Source organism: Alexandromys fortis, unplaced genomic scaffold (genome assembly GCF_014885135.2).
Source record: "Alexandromys fortis isolate MF-2015 unplaced genomic scaffold, M_Fortis_MF-2015_v1.1 scaffold_82, whole genome shotgun sequence".
Classification (NCBI taxonomy): Eukaryota; Metazoa; Chordata; class Mammalia; order Rodentia; family Cricetidae; genus Alexandromys; species Alexandromys fortis.
In genome coordinates this window covers 1824512-1849748 of record NW_026067963.1, presented here as the reverse complement: position 1 = coordinate 1849748, position 25237 = coordinate 1824512, and the positions used below count along the sequence as shown (strand labels likewise).

Here is a 25237-nt window from a genome sequence, read left to right as displayed (position 1 = left end):
ACCTCCCCTTTTCTGTTTAAATAAAAAGGAAGATTTTAACTTTTAAAACAAATTAGTACACCAACATGGCCAATTAAAATCCACTTAAAACCTGAGAGCTTAAAAAGGAACTCTAGACACAAAAGAACAGATTAACACAGTTCTTGGTAGCCACAAAAAATTTTTTTAAAGATGGACTTGCAATGAGCAAGGCACTATGGTACACAGTAAAAACTGCATGGCTTCTTTTAAGAAATGGTGGCTTCCTGGTTTACCAGCACAAATGGCTCCTACTCTTTCAGGAGGTCCAGCTACGGATCATTTGAGTGGGGTTTGTGAGCAGACTGCTACAGCTTGCTTAATATCAACATAGACCTGCTGTGTGCCTGAAAATGGGGCAATGTACATGGCTCTCAGAGGCAGCAAACAGATCCACCATGCTGGACTGGGCAGAGCAGGTAGGCTGGGCTGTATTTGCTCTAGCACTGCCACAGCTTAGGTTTTTAAGATGCAGTTAGCATTTTAAGAAGCAGTCCTGGTCAGAAAATAATTATAAATATACAATAAAGACAAATTCAGATGGAAGAGACCTCTAAATGGGTCATGGTGTTGGATAAATGTACGTAGGCTTGGGAGAGAGAAGAAAAATATAGACAGTTATAAAAAGAAGTAGATGGTTTAAAAAAAGATAAAGTCGTTAAAGAGACAGAACAGAAGTCATTGATTAAAAGGAGTAAAAAACAATAATAAGCCGTGTAAAGATGGAAAATTCACAGAGAGTCTGAATTATATATACTGTTGTGTTTTCTTTAAATTTTTTGTCTGTGAAGGAAGGAAGTACAGAGAGACATTTCATTGTATGGGCTGCTAAGCTAAACCAGCATATATGTTCTAAAGGTATCGTGACTTCCAAATTTGGGTCTAAGAATTTGTTGCTTTGGAAAAGAGGTTCTGCTTTTGTTGCCACAGAAGATGAGAACCTGTGGGATTTTTCTAGACTAGTGTAGTTTGATGGACCAAGACCTCCTGAAAGGTTGCTGTGAACACCCCCCAAAAATTATTTTGGTCAACAAAAAGCAGGAAGCTGTATGAAGAGAACTATGCCCATATTCCTAAATATTGTTTATAAATGTTTGTTTACATTTAAAGGGGGATATGTTATAGATATGGATACTTTGCATTGGTATGGATCTTGGTATATTGATACAGATTTAAAGTCAATTTTGTTATACTGTGTATATGTGTTTCTGCTCTTGATTAAGGCATTGTGTTTGTGCACCCCATTTAAAATTTTAATATATAATTAAAAATGCAGGTTAATAGATAATCATCTATAATAGTCAAGCTTGTGGTCATGTTAGTTAGATTTTCTAGATATATGGAGATGTGTATCAGATGGATAGGCATTCTTCAAACCTTTCAAAGACTACAGAATATGGCATTTAAAATGTTTTAAGAGGTTAAGACTTCCTGACAGTGAGACACATATGCTCCTGGCAGCATCAGTTACTTCAAGAGGAAGATGGCCATCAGAGAGAAGCTCCTGATGGAGTTTGCTAGCCATTTGGGCAGGAAACTGCTCTTGCCTGGACTCCTTGATGATATGCTGTGCTAATTGGACATGCAGTACTCACAGAAAAATGACTGCTAAACTTGCCTAAAGGTAAAACAGTCCTTCAGGGTTCCTGCTTCATGAAAGAAACTGCTAGACATTCTGCAGGACATAGAAGAAAATAACTGACAAACTTCCAATATAGGGAGAACTATATTTGAAATTTCCTGCTTCATGGAAAAGTCTGTCAGACACTATGAGCCTGTAGGCTGAAGGTGGATGCCCCAATGGTACAGAAGAACTTTGGGTGACTGTCCAGGCAGCGAGATGTCTCTGTCATTTCTAGAGTTTTGGAAGTTGTTTACAATGTACTTCGTTTTTACTTAGGTAATACTATATTCTTCTGGAGACTTTGATGGGGTTGAAGAATGAGTAGTTAATAGTTTTCCTTAGTTATGATAAAAGATAAAGTAGATATAAATATTGTAACTGTAATTCTTGCTTGATACCTGTTTTGTTATATGTAATTTTACTATGTTAAAATTAAAGCCTTCCTTTTTGTTTAAACAGTAAAGGGGAAATGGTATGGGAGGTCCTCTGTCTATGTGTTGCTTTTATTAGTTGATGAATAAAGAAACTGACTTGGCCTATAGCAAGGTAGAACTTAGTTAGATGGGGAAAACTAAGCTGAATGCTGGGAGAAAGGAGGTGGAGTCAGAAAGAAGCCATGGAGCCGCCCCTAGAGACAGATGCTATACTGAACTTTATCTGGCAAGCTACAGCCACATGGCAATACACAGACTAATAGAAATGAGTTAAACTAATATGTAAGAGTTAGCCAATAAGAAGTTAGAGCTAATGGGCCAGTCAGTGATATAATTAATATAGTTACTGTGTGATTATTTTTGGAGTCTGGGCGGCTGAGAAATGAACAAGCGGTCTCCTTACTACAGATGGGGCTAGAACAAACCATCAGCTGTCCTCGTTCAGTGCTACATTCTTGTGTTTTGAAACTCTATTTCAAAGTTTAATGACCTTTAAGAAAAACTAAACAGTTTTATCTTTTCTTTTTAGGATGCAGTTTTATTTTTTCGTGTGTGTGTGTGTGTGTGTGTGTGTGTGTGTGTGTGTGTGTGACATGGAGGTGCCTGTCCTCACTCTGTCCTTTATTCCCTTGAGACAGGGTCTCTTACTGAGCCTGGAGCTAAGCTGGCAGCCAAAAACCTCCAGCCCGCTTGTCTCTGCCCTCCACCCCAGCACTGTGGTTAAAGCATGTGCATGACCACATCTGCTTTTTTATGTGGGTTCTGGGAGCCCAGGTCCTTACGAGAACCTGGGTCTTTACACTTGTGCAGCAAATACTCTTATTTGCTGAGCTATCTTCCTAGGCCCGTAGTTTCAATACAAAATTAATCTCTTCTATGTGTATGTGCCAGTGCCCAAGGATGACAGACTGCATTAGACCCCCTGGAGCTGGAGCTGCAGGTACTTTAACAGCTCCAGTCCTCTGGAAGAGCAGCATGCCCTCCTAACTACTGAGACATGTCTTGGCCCACAGGTTCCATTTTTAAAACTCTATACTATAAAATATTTGTAGCCCTCTTCATTGTTTGGATAGTTCAGTTCTGAACTAGGAGAATGTTAATAGTAATAATAATACATTTCAGGGCACAAATGAACATCAGAAATTTTATTTAAGGGCAGGAGAGATGGCTCAGCAGTTAAGACCATTTTCCATGCAAGCATGGAAACTTGGGTTCAAATTTTTGCACCCTAAAGGGATAAAGGACAGAGCTCAGCAGTTCAGAGTTCTTTCTGCTTGTCCTCGTTGGTTTATATCAGCTTGGTACAAGCTAAAGTCGTGTGTGTGTGTGTGTGTGTGTGTGTGTGTGTGTGTGTGTGTGTGTACATACATTTATACTTCATTGTGTATTGCCATGACCATGGGCATGCATGTATCTTTTTGAGACTTCAGTTGTACTCTTTGGATGTATACTTAGAAGTTGGTTACTATATAAGTAGATCATATAATAGTTCTTATTTTAAATTTTTAAGGAGCTACCTTACTGTTTTCTGTAGTAACTGCAACATTTTATGATCTCAGCAGTGGGCACAAGAGTTCCATCTTCTCTATATCCCTACTGTTCCTTAAAAAAAACAAACCCAGCCCATCTTTGTGAACTTAGGTGATATTTTTTGTGGTTTTCAGTTGTGTTTCTCTGATTAATGTTGTTACATATTTTCGTATGGCTATTAATATTTGTTATCATTGGATAAATGTTAATTTTGTTGCCTGTTGCTTGATGAAGTTATTTGATTGGTAGTTGTTGAGTTATTGGAGCTTTTTATAAGTTATGCATATTAACCCCTTATCAGATACATCATTTTCACATATCATTTTTCCATTCCACGGGCTGGCTGCTTCTTAGTCTGTTGATTGTGTCCTTTGATAAATGTGAATTTTTAAAATTTAATTGTATTCTTGTATTTTTTTCACTTTGATTAACTATGCTTTTGATGTCATACCGAGCAAATTGCTAAATCCATTGTTGTGTTTTACTAGGATTTTTTTAAGGAGTTATGAGTTATGTTTAGGTCTTTAATTCATTTTGACTCATTTGTTCCTTTCCAGTTTGGGAGTTTTTGAAGTGAGTTGTAATGACGTTAACAGTGCTCATTTTATTACTGGCTGAAAATAGTCTTGCTAGACTATGGCATAAAAGTCCCATTCATGGATGTGATAGGAGGAACCTCATAATTACATACTTTAAGAAATGGAAGTAAATTTATGGCAATTTTAATTTTCTATTTCTCTATAGTGACAAAATATTTACATTAATGTTGCTACAATAATACAGACTAAAACACAGAAAGTTTATTAAAAAGTGATAGATAGCTCCATTATTGATGGCTCTATAGGAGGGAGATGCTGTAGTAGCTCTTTCTGTGTAATTCAGAAGCATCATGTTAATAATTTTAACCTGTGAACAACAAAATATATACACAGTAGATCTTACAAGCATAAATCAGAAATACTTGATGAAATGAGAAGTAGAAAGTCTTGCTTTCCTTAATAAACACCTTATGGAAATAATGAAATATGTTAATTTATTCAAAAGGATTTAAGCCAGTCTTGGCTTTTAGTCATTTAGTTATTCAAATGAGGACTGGTCCCAGTGTCTGTCATGTAGTATGCAGAGTGTCTATCCCCCTTTGACTCCTGATGAGCTCCCTTCTTGGCTGACACGGGTCACGCTTTTTCTGGGGGTCTCCAAAGCTGAACGAGATCAGGATTACAATCACGTGATATCCGTGGCTCCCTGTGCTCTCTGTTCCACTTTGGTGTGGCCAGCAGCTGCCCTTATCAGCAAAAGCTTATCTGGAGGAGTTCTCCATTTCCCTATCAGGACTTACTCAGTCCTGTGGTTTTCAGAGTACATCAGAGAAGAACTGTAGCCAGAGTAGCTCATAGCTTTTGATTCTAAATTCCAGAGTTCTAGATTCTAGAGTGTCTATATATCCAGATTCTGTATATAGCAGAGTTATTGACTCTGCTAATAACTAAAAACAGACACATTTTTCATACTTGAAATTTTCAGTGGACTAAAGTTGGTCTCCTGCCAGGTTGTAGATAAGTGCTGCCTCTGCCTGTTGTCCACCCAGGTACCTTCAGCAGCCAGATGACTTGGTGCAGGCAATAGCTCATGCTGAAGGGAGAAGCATCATCTTAGAAGAGCTGGGGTCAGCTAGTAGAGGGCTAGTAGGGTCCTTAAAGGTGTTTTCAGCATAAATGCAATAGTCCGAGAACAAACTGGCTATAAGAAAGACTGGAATTATAGAGAGTGCTAAAGTCAGAGCCCTTGCAAATACACAGGTGGAAAGGAGAAGGTTGCTGAAACCAGAGATAACGAGTTCTGTGGTTCTCAGCTAACCAATCTCATCCTTAAAATGGCCTGAATAGGATGAAACTCAACTTGAGAACACAACTTAAAATCCACTTCTACAGGAGTAGAAGTAGCCTGCATCCTGCATCCTGTATACCCCAGTATACAGACCACTGCCTTTCCTATGAACCAGCAGTGAGCATGCTGAGAAAGAAATTAGGGAAAGCCAAACTAAGAATAAGCCTAACCAATTAGGTTAAAGAACTAGACATTTAACACTGAACCAGGACCAGGAGATGGTTTAACACACTTGTCGCCAAGCCTGATGATCTGAGTTCAGTCTCTGGAGCCAACATGGTGGAAGGAGAGAACCTGACTCCACAATGTTGTCTTCTCATCTCCACATGTGTGCAGGTGTACTCATACACATACATACACTCAAATGTAATTAAAAAAAAATACAAGCACTGATTCTGTTAAGCAAAGTTAAGCCAAACCTAGAAATATAAAAGTCACATGTATTCTGTCATATGTAAAATCTAGATTTAACAGAGATAGGTGTGTGTGTGTGTGTGTGTGTGTGTGTGTGTGTGTGTGTGTGTGAAATGAAAACAAAGGGGTGATATTTGGGAAGAGGAAGGAGCCAGTGAACATGGTGGGGGAACAAGAGATGGTAACGTGGGAACAAACATGAATAAAGTGCCACAATAGGCTCATGAGAGTGCCCTAAGGAAACCTACTGTTGTGAGTGATTTTAAAGAGAGAAAGTAAAGGTGCAGGCTGGATGAACAGACTAGAAAGCAAGAACCAACTGGTGGCTGTCCACAAGAAACTCACCTCCCTGGAAAAGATGCACATGAACTGAAAGTGTAGATGTGCCAAGCAGTTGGACTCTGAAAGCAAATAAAAGTAGCTGTTCTCATGTTTGTCAAAGCCAACTAAAATTAGTCAAAAGAGATAAAGAAGTTCATGTTATAGTAACAAAGGAACAGTCCAGCTTGAAGATATGATCATAAATAGATATTATTGAGTGTGAGTGTTGGACCCAACGACATAAAACAAACACTGTTGTACATATTGGGACACTGAAGTTCATACAATAGTAGTGGTGACTCTGAGGCTGGAGGTAGGCTCAGTGGGTAAATAGCTTGTCATCCTAGAGTGGGTACCTGAGTTTGAAGCCCTAGCATCCACATAAAAGAAGCTGTTGCTGGTAGTGTGCCTGTACCCCAGTACTGGAGGAAGGAGATACCCCTGGGAGTCATGGGCAAACTCACCTTGTTAGTCAGCAAGCTTCAGGTTCAGAAAGAAACGTGTTTAAAAAAGAAAGTGGAAGCCGGGCGATGATGGCACACACCTTTAATCCCAGCACTCGGGAGGCAGAGGCAGGTGGATCTCTGCAAGTTCGAGACCAGCCTCATTTACAAGAGCTAGTTCCAGGACAGGCTCCAAAGCCATCGAGAAACCCGGTCTTTAAAAAAAAAAAAAGGAAAGTGGAAAGAGACAGAGGAAGACACCCAACATTGATCTCTGAACTTCAAAGGCATGCACACAAATTCTCACTCTGCTCAAATCAAAGTAGTGGGTGACTTCATTATTGCACGTTCATTAAACGTGTAGAACACCACAGAAATGTTAACCAAGAGATGGATGATGCTCAGTGGTGGGAGCAGCCTAGCATGCATGAGGTTACATAATGTATATAACGTACAGATAAAAAACGTAAACTATACCACAGATCTAATGGGCATGACAGGTATCTACAGAGTATTCCTTCCAACAGCTGCAAAATAGTCTTCTCACATTTCGTCATATTTGGAGTAACATGGTGACCAACTTACTTTGTTTTTCAGGTGATGATTTTTCTTTGATTCAACAAGAAATATATATGGTTAAAGAATGTAAGCATTGCAACATCGTAGCCTACTTTGGGAGCTATCTCAGGTAAAAATCCAGAAGTGCCATCTCTTGATCTAGTTTTCATAGTCTCTTTCTTTCCCGTCTCTCTCCCTCTGTGTCAAGGCCTTCGCTGTGCATGCTGAAAACATTGTCCAGAATTCTAAATCCAGTAGGGCGCACTGCCATCTGCCTGCTGTGCTCACACTAGCACCTCTGTTCCTGAGGCCCTGCCTTGTCTGGCAGCCTTAATGGATCATTATGAACAATGATAACAGAAAACAGATCATGTCCTAACCTTTTTCAGATTGACACAAAGCTGAAACTGATGTGCTCTGGTGTGTGTTGAGGAAGGATTGCTCTGGTGGCTCCTGTTGCCTTCCACAGAGCATCCTGACCCCAGTGTGCTGAGAGTGAGGCTGTGGGGCTGAACTTGTGGACATCAGTAGTTGAGAATTACAGGCTGGTGTAATTTTCTTTCTCTCTCATTGTAGTAGGGAAAAACTGTGGATTTGCATGGAATACTGCGGTGGCGGATCCCTTCAAGATATTTATCATGGTACTGTTAATACAGTTTTACATCTTAAGCTCTACCTTGGCTTTTATGGTTGTTGTTTGTCATTTCTAGTTAGCAAGGGGAATGATTTGTATAGATTTACTCTCTAACATTATTCTTTCTTTCCCCAGACACATGCAAAATTAAAACCTGGTTATCATTTTTCTTAGTTAACTTGAACTTAAGGAATATTATTCCTTTAAGTAGTATACTAAAAAAGCACAGTTAAAAAAATTGTCTGCACATAGGCAGATCTCTGAGTTCAAGGCCAACCTGATCCACATAGAGAGAAGTGAGTTCCAGGCAAGCCTGGGCTATGTAGTGAGACTTGATTTAAGAAGGATATGTGTGTGTGCACATGTGTCAGTCAGATGCTGTTAGTAAAATGGCATCACTTCTTGCATTACTACTTCATCAGTGTATAAAAATCAAACTTTGTAATTCCAAGTAGATGAAGCCAGCCAGCAACCAGTGAGTTACCCTCTGTGCAGAGACTTCTGGTCAGTTCTAGTTTGGATCTCACCATCAGCAGGCAGAACACCAGATTTCTTCTCACACACTGAAGAGCACTGATCGGAAGCCCCTGACTGGATAGTTGCAAAAGGATTTTATATTTCATATCAGAGAAAGGTCTGCTTTCCAGAAATAATCTGGTTACGTTTGACTCTTCAGTAAGATACTGGATCAAGTCTCACTATTCTTCTGAGAGATGTGTGAAGAATTAATTATACTAGAAAGAGTACCTCAATCTCTAAAAATGTGTGATACTCATCAGTCCCAGCACGTTGCTCTGTGCCTCTAGACATGTAATTCACATACGGGCAAGCCCTATTGTTGCCCGTTTCTGAGACCGTGTTTAGCCTCCAGCCTTGGCTTCACTGGGGCCCTTGTGATAAGCTTTGCACATAAGGGCACTGTACGTTTTCACTGTCCGGAGTTGTCAGGGAATAAACCTCTTATTTTCAAAATAGACTTTAAATACTCAGTGCTTCATTCCTTACACAGATGCTGTCTGCTTTGTAGTCAGAGGAGGAGTCACCCAGTGACGCAAGCAGAAGTTGTACGCTGCTTCATTGTTTTGCAGCTAGACTGTTTAACATTAGCATCCAGTGACAATGAGTTTTTTTGTTCTTTCTTTCCAGTTACTGGACCATTTTCTGAATTGCAAATAGCTTATGTATGCAGAGAGACGTTGCAGGTAATGTATTTGCTTAAGTAGCTTTTTAGAAAGGCAGCTGTTTCATACTTATTAATTGTGAATGGTGGTTTGCCCAAAATCTAAAGAGCTAAAATAGTAATAATAATATCCCAATCCAGTTTCCTTGTTTTAATTTTGTAAAGCTACTAACTTTTCCATGAATGATGTACAAGAATTTATTCAAACAGCCATTGAGAAGCTCAATTATCGCATTTATTTTATTTTTTGATACTGATGGTCATCTGTGGTAGTGGACTTCAGTGGCACGGGTTGCTACCACATAAGGAAAATTATACCTATGAATTGTTTACCCTGAATGAGTCTGTGGACCTGTCAGTTGATGACTTCACCCCAAGCTTTCTGGCTGTGAACAGGATGCTCCCACAGAAGCATGGTGGCTTCTGCCATATCTTACTTCTGTGTGTCATTAATCCAGGTCATTGTTAGCAGAACTCGCTTTCCTAAGTTTCATTAACAAATTAGAAACATGCCTTTGCGAAAAAGTAAAATAAAGCATGCCTCTGCTTACTTCAGAGCCTGTGAGAGCTTTAATACCATAAAGTGTGTCTGTACTTGATGGAGGAAGGTCATTGGTTAATTAATAAAGAAACTGCTTGGCCTGATAGGTTAGAACATAGGTGGGTGGAGTAAAGAGAACAGGATGCTGGGAGGAAGGGGAAGTGAGCTCAGACGCCATAGCTCTGCTCTCTGAGGCAGACGCGATGAAGCTCCGACCAAGGATGGATGTAGGCTAGAATGTTCCTGGTAAGTGCACCTCGTGGTGCTACACACATTAATAGAAATGGACCAAGCAGTGTTTATATGAATACAGTTTGTGTGTTGTTATTTTGGGGCATAAGCTAGTCAGGTGGCCGGGAGCTGGGTGGCAGGAACACAGCCCGCAGCTCCCACTACATGCACTAGAGGTAGAGCACCTGTGGCATTCCTAAATTTGATTTCAGTCCTCTGAAAAATGACTCATTGCAAAAATTAGTGATCATGTTGTTCATCTCCTTTAAGATATCCATTCAGAATGTAGGAAAATTCTCTGTACAAAATTAAAATATATTTGTGGTCAAAGAAGTGACTACTATGTTGTTATCCATGGTAACCATGTAGATAAATATATTTTTAAAAATGTAAAAAAATAGTTTATATTTAAAAGATTTTACAACAGAGCTAATTATTGTATTATAACAGCTATATCATGTCTAAGTAAAATAAGTGATGATAGTTTCATGTGGATCAAGAGTTGGAAGGCAGGGGCTAGAGAGATAGCTCAGTGGTTAAGAGCACTGTTGCTCTTTAAGAGTTCCTCCAGCATCCACATGGTAGCTCAGAACTGTCTAGACTCCAGCTCCAAGTCATTTGGTACCCTCACATAAACATACATGCAGGCAAAACACAAATGCACATAAAATAAAAATAAATCATTTAAAAAAAGAATGGGAAGGTGGACAGATACAAGATTTGAAATTCCACAAATCACTTAAAGGCAGTTATGCCATAAAACATACAACAACATACACAAAAGCCATTTAAATAAGTTCCCAAGGTAATCCAACAAGATGTAAAAGCAGATATTATATAAAAAGTGGATGGTCCTAGAAAGTAGTGTTCATTTACAGTAAATGACCCTGAATAAACTAGAGAAAGCTGCATGGTCAGCAGGAACATTTAATGAGATCCAGCGCTTATTCCAAATAACTTTCTGAGCATACAGAAAGACAAATACTGCATGTTTCTCTTTTGTATGTGGGCCCTAGCTTCTGGTCTTTATATATGTGTTTATGTGGGTATGGCCTCTAAAGAGACCAGGAAACTGGGAAGGAGCCCTGAGAGTGAAGGGCTTTGGAGGCAGGGGAGGAGAACATTGTATATATGAAGGTAAAATGGGATAGCGGGAGGGGGTGGGACGCTTTAGAATAGAGAAAAGAGAGAGAGGAGGAGCGGCCCAGCCAACACTCAAAATGTAGGAAAAACTGGAAGGAAAACGGCTGCTTTGGAAATTGACTTAAAAAAATAAAATGTAAACATCCAGGCATGGCACATTTGAAAGGAATTTGGTTAACTCAGTGCAGAGTCTCTATGAAAATGCTGTGGTCAGGTCTTCCTTTCTCCTGATAGAACAAGACAGAGATGTCCACTCCAGCGTTGTAGTCCAGGCTTCTCATAGTGTGAAAAGAAATAGGAATGAAATAAAAAGGAATCTAGTTTTGAAAATAGCAAGCAGAGCTCTTCATTCCCAAGGCTGCATAATCATTTCCATTGAGGGAGGCTACAGGGGGCCACTAGAGCCGACAAGTTAGCTGAACCAACACTGGCACGCTTCTGGTGGCTTTTCAAAAGTCAAGTGGATTTCAGAATTAGGAATTAAAGTTTAATGAGGAAACTACGTACAGTGGCGTAAGGGATATGACATTCTCATGGATAAATACAGCAGAAGAACATAAACACTGTGTACTAAAACCACACAATAGCTGAGAGAATTAAAGGCCTAACTGAGCAGATAACTGTGCTGTCCCATGGGATAGGAGCTTAATGCTCAGAAGATATCAGTTCTCCCCAGGCAGAACCCCAATTCCAGTTGAACCCTTTTTTGTTGTTAAAGAAATGAGCAAGCCTGTCAGGCATGGTGGCCCATGCCTGTGATCTCAGCGAGGATCCTGGTGCAGGAAAATCCTGAGTTTGAGGCCAGTCTAGCTTACATGCTGACCTGTCTGTCTGGGGACGTGGGAGCAACAGTGAAATTGGCGCGCTGATTCTGGAATCCCTGTGGAAAGGCAAAGCAGGAAGAATGGCCAGATAGCTTTGGAGCCTGGTGTAGAGACAAGCAGTGCTGATGGGATGAGAAGTTACAAAGAGCACAACAGGAGAACTCTTTGGGGCGTGATCGCATGTTCTTTGTCTTAATTGTGACATTGCTGCTTTGGTAAAACATTTCCAATTTTACCGGAAAGTGAGTTACATTACAATCCTGTTAACTAGTTAAAAGAACCCCTTACCCCTGGAAAAGGCTGTCTGGTTTTTCTTATTCCATAATTGAGGTCGACATTTGATACTGTCTTGCTAACGCATATTCTTTTTTACCTTCAGGGTCTTGCCTATTTGCATACTAAAGGCAAAATGCATAGAGATATCAAAGTAAGTTCATCTAATATATTTACATTGCTGAGCTTTGAAAGAAATTTTATGATGCTAGTTTAATAGTATTTGTGCTTTTGTTTTAGGGTGCAAATATCTTATTAACAGACCATGGTGATGTAAAATTAGGTATGTTATTTTGAATTCTTAAATTTTTTACCAAAAATATTAAATGATATTTAAGTTTGAATAGGTTTAATTTTTATATATATAATCATAATGATCACTCCCTGTGATATACTGATTTTATTCCTGAAGGAGTAAAATTCTACTCAAGGAAATTAATCTTATACATAAAAAAACCATATTCATAAAGCTATTAATCATATTACTTATGGTAGAAAAATGTAAGCCCGTGAAATATTTTTCATCATGTCATTAATATTAATGGAAATCTGAGCAAATCTGATTTATTAAATGGCAAAAATGAACTAAATAATGTATTTAATTTTTATTACCATGTTTAATAACAACTATAAAATTTTATATACATAGAAAAAATTCTAAAAAGTACCAACAAATTAATAACCTTCTACTGTTTTAGGATGAAAGGAATTCAGGTGTATGTTTTGTATGTTTTCTCGTGTTTTCAGTTTTGTCACTTTTTCCCAAGTTAATTTCAGTGTACTTGTAATTAAAATAATTTAATAAAGTATTCTAGTACTTTAATTTAATAAATTAAATTCTAGTAAAATTTTGGCAAATTTTCTTTTAAATCGAGTATGTTATGAACTGATCTGGTACTAAATTTATACACATTAATACGTAAAATATTGATGACTCTGCCAATGTGAAATGCTGGTTGTATTTTTAAAAAAAAAAATTAAAAAAAAAAAGGCCCTACCCAGTTTTCTGCTGTGTTTTTTCCCTTGCAGCTGATTTCGGTGTGGCTGCAAAAATAACCGCGACCATTGCGAAGAGAAAGTCTTTCATTGGCACCCCTTACTGGTGAGACTGCTGTGACTGTCCTTCTAGTCATTTCTTTACAGTTTGTGCTCAGCCTTAATCCTTGGTACTACAAGCAACCATCAAAGGCCAAGAGCCTTGCATGCTCCACGATTCTTTCCTAACGTTGATTGGGTTAGGGGCTTAGGTTCTTACAGCATCCAGTTCTCCCCATGGCAAAGGCCTACACAGAGTGGAGTTTTCAAAAGAAAGACTTCTAGTACCTTTCCAATTTTATGTTTAGTCAAGGACTAAAACCCACATATCCTACACTCGTGTCCAGCAGCCCCACATGAACGAGTATCCTACCTGTGACTACCGCAGTCATCTCTCTGAAACACTGCCTTCCTTGTTGACAAATAGTTGAGGTTAACAGAAGACCTCATAGTAAGTGCTAATGTGAGCCTTGGCATGTGGACCATGCCTGTAATCTCAGCATTAGGGAGGCTGAGGCAAGAGGATTACTGTGAATTTGCAGGTAACATAAGCTTTAGTATGACACCCTGACTCAAAATAAAAAAGAAATAACAAAATCCCTTAATATTTAAAATTTTAATGGTGAATGCTATAGCAGGTGACATTCAGAGTTTGTGTTATGAGTTGAGTTTGTCAGAATATGGTGTTTGGATAATTTATTATTTTGAAAATAATTTAAAGTGCCAAAATAAACTGTATGTGAGGGCTGAAGAGATGGCTCGGTGATTAAGAGCAGTGGCTGCTCTTTTAGAGGAAAGTTAAGTATAAAAGTAAAAACCAGGCTCGGCATGGTGGCACATGCTCATAGAAGGCAGAGTTTGAGGCCAGTGTGCACTACTAGTGAGTCCCAAGCCAGCCAGGATTACACAGTGAGACCCTGTCCAAAAAAAAAAAAGTAAAAACGAATGAGTTATGGGTTGGAGATGTAGCTCGTTTGGTGGGGTAATTCCCCAGTGTGCATGATCTCCAACACCACATAAGCTGGGAGTGGAGGCACACATTTTTTTTTTCTGTGCTTGAAAGTGCAGGAAAATCAGAAATTAAGGTCATCCTTAGCTAAAAGCGAGTTTGAGATCAACCTAGGAATTTGAGACCATATCTTAGAAAAAAGGAAGGCAGGGGACAGCAGAGAGAGGAAAAGATGTGAGTTTTTGTTGGCGCCAAACTTTAAAGGAAAAGATTGCTCCCATCACTAACAGTTTAAAGCTTTATCTACCAACAGCGGTTATAATAACACCTAACAAATCATAAACGATGGAAAATGTTTCCCTCGGTAAGCTCATAAGTGACTTTCTTTTCAGTCAGATTGGAAATACTTGGAACCAGTAAGTGCGCTCCCCATCCCTAAGTCTATCACCGTGTTGGGAGAGTGACCTGGCTTTGCGGCTTTAAGGAACCTCTGAGTGGTGTGTGTGTCTAGTCTCGGTGCTTTTGCTGGTGGTAATCTATCAGAGGCTCATGCATTTCTGTATGCAAAGTGCTTTCTCAGAATAATTTTAGAAAATGTGGCTCAAATAAGCTGAGGGAGTATCACTTGTCAGTTCTGGGGAGAGCGTGATGGTACGAAAAGCGATGGTGTTGAAGGTGAGTTGTTAGCAACACCTCAAAGTGGACAGAATTTAGGAATCAAGGAATCCAGTGAGCTACACAGTCTCACTCCAGCAGATGGAGGAATTGAAATGTATTTGCTGTTTCCAGGCCCCAGCTCTGTCCCTTCTGAGACTCAAACTGGCCTTTAGTCATCTGACTCAGTGGTATTCTTTTGTTCTCCTTTGTCCTGTGCCCACGACCGTGTCTGTAGCTCTTGCATACAGTAACACATTTTCGTGTTAGCGTCTCTAATGTTTGCATTTTGAATGGCTGGTAGTGTAGCTCAGCAGCAGAGCTCTTAGTGACCACTCAGGCCCTGGTTCAGTCTCCGGCACAGCGAGAAAGTGAAGAGAGTTGAGTGTAGATATTTATGTCCTCACTTTAGAACGCATGTACTGTATTCCACATTTAAGTTGAGGTATCATATGCATCTCAACAAAGGTAGATTGTAATGTTTTATGCACTTAAAAGAATAGTAACTTGTGGATAGTCAATATAACTATAAATTAATAAATTTGAAAATGAAGATAAAAAGAGAATGTTTCTCCTGGGCAGTGTCAGCTCCCCCTTATGACCTTGGATGCTATTTGAGATATTTCTTTGTGGGGGGGGGGGTGGATATTGAGAAATGATCCTTTGTGTAGCTGAGGCTGTCCCATCTCAAGATAACTCCTGTTTCAGCCTCCCAGGGCCTGTAGTTACATGTGTCTGCTACCATACCCTGAATTTTCCAGCCATCCCAAAGCTCCTCCGCATTCCTGATTTCATTCACCTCTTCTCATGCTGGGTTTTGTGTTGGTGTGAGTTTTATATTGTTGCCTCCATAATTAAGTCAGTGGGTCCCCATCATTTTCACAAGTAAATTCCTGTATAGAAGTAGGTTGCTCACTTGTAGCCCCTAGCTTCGCAGTCTGTTTTCCAAGTACTTCCAGACCTTCTAAGCCAGTGGTTCCCAGCCTCTGGGTCTCAGCACCCTTTAGAGTTACACATCAGATATCCAGCATATCGGATATTTACATCGTAATTCATAACAATAGTAAATTACAGTTCTGACACAGCAGCAAAAATAATTGTACAGTTTGGGGTTGTCACAGCATGAGGAACTGTATTAAAGGGTCACAACGTTTGGAAGGCTGAGAACCACTTCTCTAAGCCCTCAGTTGTGAGGTTTTTTTTTTTTTTTCCATTCAGATCAGAGTTATACTTTTGTAAAATAAAGATTAGTGATGTGTTTAGACAAGAGAGTGCTTGTTACCATATGTGCCCCAAGTCCCAACAGTGACAAGCCATGTATGACCCTTCTCAAGGTAAGAGTCACAGGGCATCTGCTGTCCCCTCTGTTTTCCAGTCGTTGCTTGCCCTCCATATCTTCCTGCATTTGCCAAGTTTCCTTGGTAATGTGCAGACTCCTCACCTCTGCTTCCTCGTAGCTCATTCTCCAAGTCCCACCTCCTTTGGGAACTTTTCTTTGACCCGCACAAGGTGTTTAGTAGTCTTACGATTTCACCAGCACTGACTAAAGCAACGGGTATTCAGAATAGGAAGTTGAGATTTTTAAATAGTGAGTTTTGCTTATTTTTTATTTTTAGAGTTATTTTTATTATGTTTGGGTATTTTGCCTGTATATATGTATGTTCACCACATGTGTGCCCACAGAGGCCTAAAAGGATCAAATCCTCTGGAGCTGGAGTTATGGGTGTTTGTGAGCCACCATGTGTGTGCTAGAAACCCCGAACCAAGGTTTTTGGCAAAAGTAACCAGTGTTTCTTAACACTGAGCTATTTCTCTGGCCCCCAAATAATGAGTTTAGAAATGGGGTGAGGAGCCGGGTGGTAAGGTTCTTCTTCCCTCTCTTTCCATCCATTGTTCATCTCAGCCACCCGGCTAGCTTACACTGAAATAACCACACAGAAATTGTATTCAATAAAACACTGCTTGGCCCATTAGCTCTAGTTTCTTATTGGCTAATTCTTACATCTTAATTTAACCCATTTCTATTAATCTGTATATCTCCATGTGGCAATGGCTTACTGGGAGAGATTCTAACCAGTGTCCGTCTCAGGTGGAGGATCCATGGCTTCTCCTGACTCTGCTTTCTTCCTCCCAGAATTCAGTTCTGTCTTCTCTGCCTACCTAAGTTCTACCCTATTAGGCCAAGGCAGCTTCTTTATTCATTAACCAATACAAACAACATATAGAAGGAAGGACCTCCTATACCATGTGAGTATAACAAAAAGTCGTGTGTTCTGTGTCATTTCTAAAAGCTCACTGATTCCCTCTAGGATGGCCCCAGAAGTGGCAGCGGTGGAAAAGAATGGTGGCTACAACCAACTCTGTGATATCTGGGCAGTCGGAATAACAGCCATCGAGCTTGGAGAGCTTCAGCCGCCTATGTTTGATCTTCATCCAATGAGGTGTTTTCATTAGTTACAACACTTTGGGGAGATAAAATACTGATTCCTTTGTAGTATAAGCTTGTTTTCAAATGTGTCACAATAGTAAAAGTACTATAAGGGACTCAGATGTAATGTCATATAACCTGCTCAGGGGTGAGCACACATGCACACAGTCTGCACATACATGCAGAGGCAAACCCTCTTTCTTTCTCTCTCCTAGTTGTATAGCTGCTCCTAAACCAACAGAACAGTAGAGTGGGTGTCTATCTTGTTTAAAATTTTTTCATTATGCAAATTTGCCCCAATAATCAAACTAGGAAGTACCAGTTATTGTTGTCTTTTTTGGTCTTCATTTTAATTTCTCCATCAGTTCATCTTGTTTCTCTTTTGACCTATATGAATTTATAAGTAAATGATAGAAAACGCTGTTAAATTCTCTCTTACTTTAATTTCATTTACTTTGTTGAAGGAATAATGAAGTATCTAGGCTTAGTGTAATAGTTGTTTATGCTTTAAGATGGATTCTCTTTTAGAAAAAGAAAATGAACACTCATGAAAAGATTTTTTATATATGTATATTTTGAAGGAAAGGATATATTGAGCTAAACTTTAAACAACGTAAACATCACTAAAATGGTGGAATGTCCTCCTAATATATGATTGGCCACAGATTACCATATACTACATTGGGAGCTATTCAAAGACTGTGCAAGCTTAGTGTCTCAGATACTGTTTTGCTGTGAAGAGACACCATAACCAAAGCAGCCCTTATAAAAGAAAGCTTTTAATGGGGGGCTTGCAGTTTCAGAGGGAGGGGCAGCAGGTGTGGTGCCAGAGCAGTCGATCAGAGTTTACATCCTGATCCACAGGCAGCAGACAGAGCCACTGGGCCTGACAGGGACAAAGCCCGCTCTGCTCCGCTCCCTCCTCCTAAGGCCACAGTTCCTAGCCCTTTCCAGATAAGGATTAACCGTGCAAATATGCGAGCGTATGGGGTCATTTTTATTCAAACAACCACAAATAGTTTACGAACAAGTACCAGCTACTAAAGAACCACATGGGACACTAAAGGCCTACAGAGTGAACGAATATCCACCATAGACTAGAATGATACTCATCTTTATCAGCATGGCTTTGTACACACTGGACATGAGCAGTCTAGAAGACAACTCCGTCTGTGCTTTATAGTGTACAAGGGTTTAGGTGGTAACACCAGGAAATCATACACGGGAAATCTGAGTTTGACTCCAGGCCCCACGTAGTAGAAAGAGGGAACCAACTCCCACAAATTGTCCTCAGTCATGCTCCTGTCACATGAAATAAGTACAATCAAAAGTAAAAAAAGACCTTAAAGGGAAAAAATGCTAAGAGTTATCCGTTTGTGATTAACTGGGGGGATAAATCTAAGTATCTTTGTACACTATTAAGCAAGTTATTTAGCAGTTGGCCCAGCTGTTTTGTTTGGACCTGGAGAGTTGTTTAGTAGTGAAAACAGCAAACATAATATTACCTAATAATATAAGCATTTGGATAAAAGCCTTTTAAAATATATATATATATATATATATTATGTTCAATAGTAAGAACATCGCTTTTTCCCCACTTTCAGTTTTTTATTAAATTACTTCATTTTTATAAAGAGAATGTCTTTGCTATGTTCAATAAAAAGATTGGGATTTCTTTGTAGCAAATGCTGAAATATAACATTTTAAAAATTCTTTAAGTCCTCTTTATAGAAAAATAGATTGAAGGTGAATTCACAGAATTGTAGGCAGCTTGTGGATAGACAGTATGAGAATTTATTGTCCAAATAAAGGATGCATCAGGAAATGGATATAACTTGCCAGAATAGTTGTAGATGCCAGCCTTTGTTTAAACCTATAAGTTAATGCTAAAATAACTTGTCATTGCTGTGTTACAAACTTAAAGAAGATTATATAAATATACCTACATTATAATATTAGTTATGTCGATAATTTGTGGTAATGAAACTTTGACATTTTATGGCTTTGTCTTATGAATAAGGGCTTGTTTGACCTTTAAAGATCCCTTTTCAAGCTAGTGGGAGTATTCCATAACCTATCCAAAATACAGACAAGGAGTGTGGGCACAGCTCAGCAGAAGTGCTGGTGTGGCTTGTGCCACACCCAGGATATGACCCCAGTGTCATCAGAAAACAAAGTATGCAGCATCCCTGCCCTGAGCAGTCCTCAGTACCCTCCCATGAGGTCGTCCTGTACAGATTTATAACAGAATTCACTCTGACTGTCAAGTGCAATGATGAAAGTATCATAATATTGCCCTTAACTGAAATTTTTATTTCAGGGCTCTCTTCTTAATGTCAAAAAGTAATTTTCAGCCTCCAAAACTAAAGGACAAAACAAAATGGTGAGTTAAAGATTATAGAGCCTTGGAGAATTTAGCAGTCAGTTCCCTTGTGTTATAGAGGACAAAACCAGAGCTTTGAGCAGCTCACTCAGGGCTGCATGGCTGCACATCTGTGAATGTGGGTGAGGAGTTTACCCAGGGCTGCACTGCTGTACGTCTGTAGCAGCTTACCCAGGGCTGCATGGTTGTGCGTCTGAGCATGCGTGAGGAGCTGAGTTTATTTCCCAGTCATCTTTGCTGTTGACATACAGCCACTTTTCTAATGTGCTGGTGTCCTGAGTAAAGACAGTGTGTGAGGGAAGGGGTTTGAAATGAATATGTGAAGAAAAAATTCACTTTTATTGCCTTGTATTTTTTATATTTTTTAATTACATATTGTCTTTCCTGGACTGTGGTATTTGACAAAGTTTCCCAGATACTATGATGATGCTTAAAATTAGTCCTTCTGGTTTAGTCCTTCCTTCCGCATGTTCGAGGAGCTACTTCATCTCCACCTCCTCTTCCTTTTACAACTATCGTTATAGCTCATAAGTATTAGATGGTAAAAATTGAAAATTTTGGTGATAGAAATTGATAAGCATATAAAATAAACCAGCAAATAAAAATGTAATATCTCACACACAGTTCTTGTATAGGTATGTGGATGTCTAGAAGGCCTGTGAGCCTCCAAATGTACATGTCCATTTATTTTTCTGATGAGACAGTCTGTATTGTGAGATTTCAGACTCTAGTCTCCCCTCCCCCGGTAGACTCTGACCTGAGTTATAACCTGTGTGGGTGCAGTTGTAGTCAGGAGCAGGTGATGGCAGGAGTGAAAGGCAGGTCACCCTGTGGTGACCTCTAGTACTTGGTGCTCTAGTCATTGAACTGGAAGACTTTGTGACAAGAATGCCTTAATAATCCAGAACAGCAAATAGTATGTATCAGCATGAAATTCGTGCTCAGATTCCAGAGAAGTGGCTAGCGTTAGAGGTCCCCTACAGTCCCTCAGACTGTGTTCTTGAGTGGCTCTCACAAACCGCCCTGGGCAAAGCAGTGATTGCATTGCTCCTGATGAGATGTGCTGTGTGTTGTCTTTGCTGGTTACTATGGCAACTTCCCTGGTTCTTTGCCATTCTCCCCTAGGGGAATCTTAACAGTGGCAGAAAGAAACCTGTTTGTCACTAGCAATGAAAATAGGGTTCTCCCTGCTTCATCAATGCAGATAGCAGGGGATCCTTTCAGTTGCTAAAATCACTCATTTTTCTTTGCCCTTTCCTTATGAATTTCAAAAATTCTTTTAGAACTTAAATTGTCTCATAATAATCTCTCTACCCTCCATGTAATCTAACTTTTAGCATAGAAAAAATATTTTAATGCTCCATAAATTGGGCAATAAGAAAAGGACATGGGCTTTTAACAGCACCTGGAATGATTAAGTTCTTCATGCATCTGCCCACTTCTGATCTGTAGTGTGATGTTTGGAGCTTGTCTAATACTATTGCTGTTCAACTTCCTATTACTTAAAAGACAAAATGGCTACACTTGTGTCCAAGGAGCATGCTGTGTTTTGTGTTTAGTTTTTTAACCTGTATAGAATTAAGAGGTCTGAGGGGGGGAACGCTGTTTCTAACTTTCTAACTGTTCCTTTGTTAGCTTTGTATAGTAACAGCAGAAAACTCATACTAGTGAAATAGTGAAATATTTTTATGCTCTCTCTTTATTTGAAGGTCATCGACATTCCATAATTTTGTCAAAATAGCGCTAACTAAGAACCCTAAGAAAAGACCAACTGCTGAAAGGCTTCTGACCGTAAGTCATTGGGTCACGGAGGGTTACTCAGTCATGTAGGAATGAGATGGGTCCCTAAAGGAAAGCATATGTTGTAAAAATGTTAATCTGTTGAGCAAGGATCAGCAAACTTTCTATAAGGGATCAGATGCTAAGTATTTCTACCTTTGTGGACTGCACAGTTTCCGTCAGATTGGTCACAATTCTTCATTTCTGCCATTGTAACCTAGACAGTACATATGTGGTATAGTCTTAACACCCATGAAGACTTATTTACCAAAGTAGGCAGTGCACCAGATTTTGCCCTGAGACTACAGTTTGATGACCTCAGCCTCAGAAAAGTCTCCAAAATACTATCATTTAAAATTGGTTGCTTTTCTTAATTTATTATGCAAATTTGTAATGTGCTTTACATGTATATGTAAAATACCTTTGTATGAGAAATGAATGAGTACAACGTAAGAAGCTTTATAATTTAGCTGAATGAATGCAAATATACAAAAAACATGCCTTTTTTACTGTTGTGAAACATCCCACAGTATTCGTTTGCATACCAGTGTATATAGATGAGCACATCACTTAGCTGTCTAAATTTTACAGCCCAACATGGATTAAACTACTTGACATAGAGAAATGGTTCCCGTCTAATCTCCTAGCACAAGTGTTTGAGTTATGTATGGTCATAGGCTCGCTGATTGATGTTCCCGCTGCTGCCTTCTCCTTGACTCCATGCAGGCGCCATGATTACCTTGTCTTACAAGTTACTGACTTAAGAATCACAAATAGCATTCTTTTTATAAGCCGTAGAGGTGAAGGCACATCTGTGACATTTGTCTGTTCGGCTCTCCTCAGCACACCTTTGTTGGGCAGTCGGGTCTGTCTCGGGCCCTGGCAGTTGAGCTGTTGGACAAGGTGAACAACCCAGACCACCACGCGCACTACACGGAAGGAGACGACGACGACTTCGAGGTGGGTGCTTCAGAACTGCCTGAGGTTTCTGATGGCTTTAGAGTGTGTTCTATTATTTCAGTTACTTTGTTTTTTGTCTTTATGGGCAAGGTATCACGCAATCCCTGTTGGCCTGGAGCTCAGTGTGTAGACCAAGCTAACCTTGAGTGCTCAGAGGTCCTCCTCCCGTGTCGACCTCCCAAGTGCTGGGGTTGCTGGTATGAGCCACCACACCCAGTTGGGAATTTATTTTCTAATTTACATCTTCAATTTATTTAAAATGGGTTTAGCTATAAAAATTATTAACTGTATGAACTATATATACATTTACTTAATTATACCTGCTAAGGGTTTTCCTCATCCTGTTCTCATCCCGAGTTCTCTGGTTGGCTGAGGTTTAGATGAGGTTATCCTGCTCCAACCCTTACACACATGCCTGGAGATCCAGAGGGGCCTCCTCTCCAGAGCTCAGCCCCTGTAGTGACAAGTGGCCCTCCTGTTTCCTAGGAAATAATGACTTTAAGAATGCTCCTTTAGAACATAATGAAAAGGTTTAGGCACAACACATGTGCTCAAATTTTTTCATAAAGACTCCTCAGATATTCAGGCAGTCATTTTTTAACTTTTCTATTTATGTATATTAAGAAAATACAATTTTAAAGCAGTAAGTTGAAATCCTCAGTAGAAAAATGAAACTCTTTCCATTATTTTTTATCAGTAGTTTCTTATATAATTACATATAAGTATCCTATTATTGTGCATGCCTTCTGAAAATATTGTAGGATTATTTTGAGTTTACCATATATAGCAGTGTAACATGTAAATCAGGAATGGGGGACTTGCTGCTCATTGGTGGCACCATTGTTTCCGTTAAAGTGCTTAACAAATGTAATCCTTATAGAATCTTTAAAAGATAATATTTGTTCTCTCAGTGCTTCACATAAATTACAATCCAATTCTGTATTTTTATTTGATGTTAAATTGTCTTGAATGGCAAACATTAAATAAACCAGCCATACATAGATTCCCTACACATACACGTATTTAGATCATTATTTGCAAACTTAAGATTAATAAAGCTTTGAGCTGGCAAGCTGTCTGATTGGGTAAAGGTACTTACTACAAAGCCTAATAACCTAAGAGCTGAGTTTGACTCCAGATACTCACATAGTGAGTGAGAAAACTGACTCTCACAAGTCCTGGATCTCTACAGGTGCACATGTATTCATTCTCTCCTTAAAACTGTCTCTGGTGCTGTCAATCCCTTGCAATAAAATCTCCACACACTTCTTTCTGCTCAAAAATAAAAACTGAGAGCCATCATCTGACATTTGGAGTTTTGTGTCCACACAGTTCCCTCATCTTTCCTGATTTCAGCACCCTCAAGTTGTTACCAAGCCCCACTTCCTGCAGGTGTTACATTCTCACATCACATGGTCATAGTCTGTGTCTGCTGCATCTCCACATCACGTGGTCATAGTCTGTGTCTGCTGCGTCTCCACATCACGTGGTCATAGTCTGTGTCTGCTGCGTCTCCACATCACGTGGTCATAGTCTGTGTCTGCTGCGTCTCCACATCACATGGTCATAGTCTGTATCTGCTGCGTCTCCACATCACGTGATCATAGTCTCTGCTGCGTCTCCACATCACGTGGTCATAGTCTCTGCTGCGTCTCCACATCACGTGATCATAGTCTCTGCTGCATCTCCACATCACGTGGTCATAGTCTCTGCTGCATCTCCACATCACGTGGTCATAGTCTCTGCTGCGTCTCCACATCACGTGGTCATAGTCTGTGTCTGCTGCATCTCCACATCACGTGGTCATAGTCTCTGCTGCGTCTCCACATACTGTACAGCCAATGCCTGCTGGACTTCAGGCCCCAGCAGAGCGTGCGGAGATCCCTTGTCCAGGTTTTAACAGGAATTTTTTTTTAGCTAAATGACACTGACCATTGACTAATTTTGTACATGTCTATGTCCTTTGTCCGAGACTAAACTCTTTGAGGTCAAGGTGTGTCTGACTGAATCCTTTGGTGTTTTCACAGTGTAAACATGGAATAAGCGAACAAGCGTTTAAGACATCTGAGTGTTCATTGTACTTTTATTGGTTTTCTTAGAAGAAATGTTTTAGTAGATAATCATATTTGTCAGCAAGCAATCGTTTAAAAAAGAAAAATTTAACCTTTTATTTGTTGCTAAAATTTTTAACGTGTTGTGCTTACATTCACAGCCCCATGCAGTCATTCGTCACACCATTAGATCTACGAACAGGAATTCCAGAGCCGAGCGCACAGCTTCGGAAATCAACTGTACGTGGATGCTGTGTGGTTTTCATTGGTGGTCTTGGAGGGTTGATTTGGATTTTCTTATATTTTCTGTGGGATTATATTATCTTAGTCTAATTGAGGCCTGCATACTTTTAACACTTCAGAATGTATTAGAAATATAGGTTACTTTTCTAGTTTTATTGTACTTTTATTGATCATTGTTTTTAAATAGTTTTTAATTATAAAGATAATTGTTCCCATTGTAGGAAATTTACAAGAAATAAAAAATAGAAAGTTTGCATTGCACATCATCACATAACCTACAGCCATCCCAATTTTCTCTGACTCTTGCTTTGCCGTGAATATTTCATGTGGCTCAAGTTACACTTTGTCATGCTAGAGAAGCGGTCTGTGTTTGCTGGCGCTGGCTTTGCAGCTGCACGCTTATTTTTCCGGCTGCTTCATGTCCGTTTCATGCCGTAGGAGATAGTCTTCTGTTATTGGGCGTTTGGTGCGTTTTCAGTATTTTAGGTCAATATGAAGATGACTCTTCACAAATATTTAAAACGGAATTCTGATATTTTTATTTAGTCAGTTGATCATAAGCAGACAAGCATTTTATATCAGCCACCTTTGTCACTTCAGCTGCATTTAAAAAACAAGTTTTGGATTTGGGTTTTCTGACTTATATTTGTGTTGTTTCAAGAAATTAAAGTAGTTCATAATAAAGTGAGATGCATGACTA

The 25237-nt window shown here is 39.5% G+C and overlaps 1 protein-coding gene across 1 annotated transcript in view; it reads left to right on the top strand.

Annotated features, from left to right (window-relative positions):
- Positions 1-25237, top strand: part of Map4k5 (mitogen-activated protein kinase kinase kinase kinase 5) — a 91895-nt gene that overhangs the window by 30832 nt on the left and 35826 nt on the right. The window contains exons 3-13 of the mRNA XM_050153533.1: positions 7269-7359; positions 7806-7870; positions 9010-9065; positions 12162-12209; positions 12296-12338; positions 13085-13157; positions 17003-17134; positions 19442-19504; positions 21214-21295; positions 22127-22243; positions 24456-24534. Of these exons, the coding sequence (XP_050009490.1) occupies positions 7269-7359; positions 7806-7870; positions 9010-9065; positions 12162-12209; positions 12296-12338; positions 13085-13157; positions 17003-17134; positions 19442-19504; positions 21214-21295; positions 22127-22243; positions 24456-24534 (849 nt within the window). The remainder of the gene's footprint in view (positions 1-7268; positions 7360-7805; positions 7871-9009; positions 9066-12161; positions 12210-12295; positions 12339-13084; positions 13158-17002; positions 17135-19441; positions 19505-21213; positions 21296-22126; positions 22244-24455; positions 24535-25237) is intronic.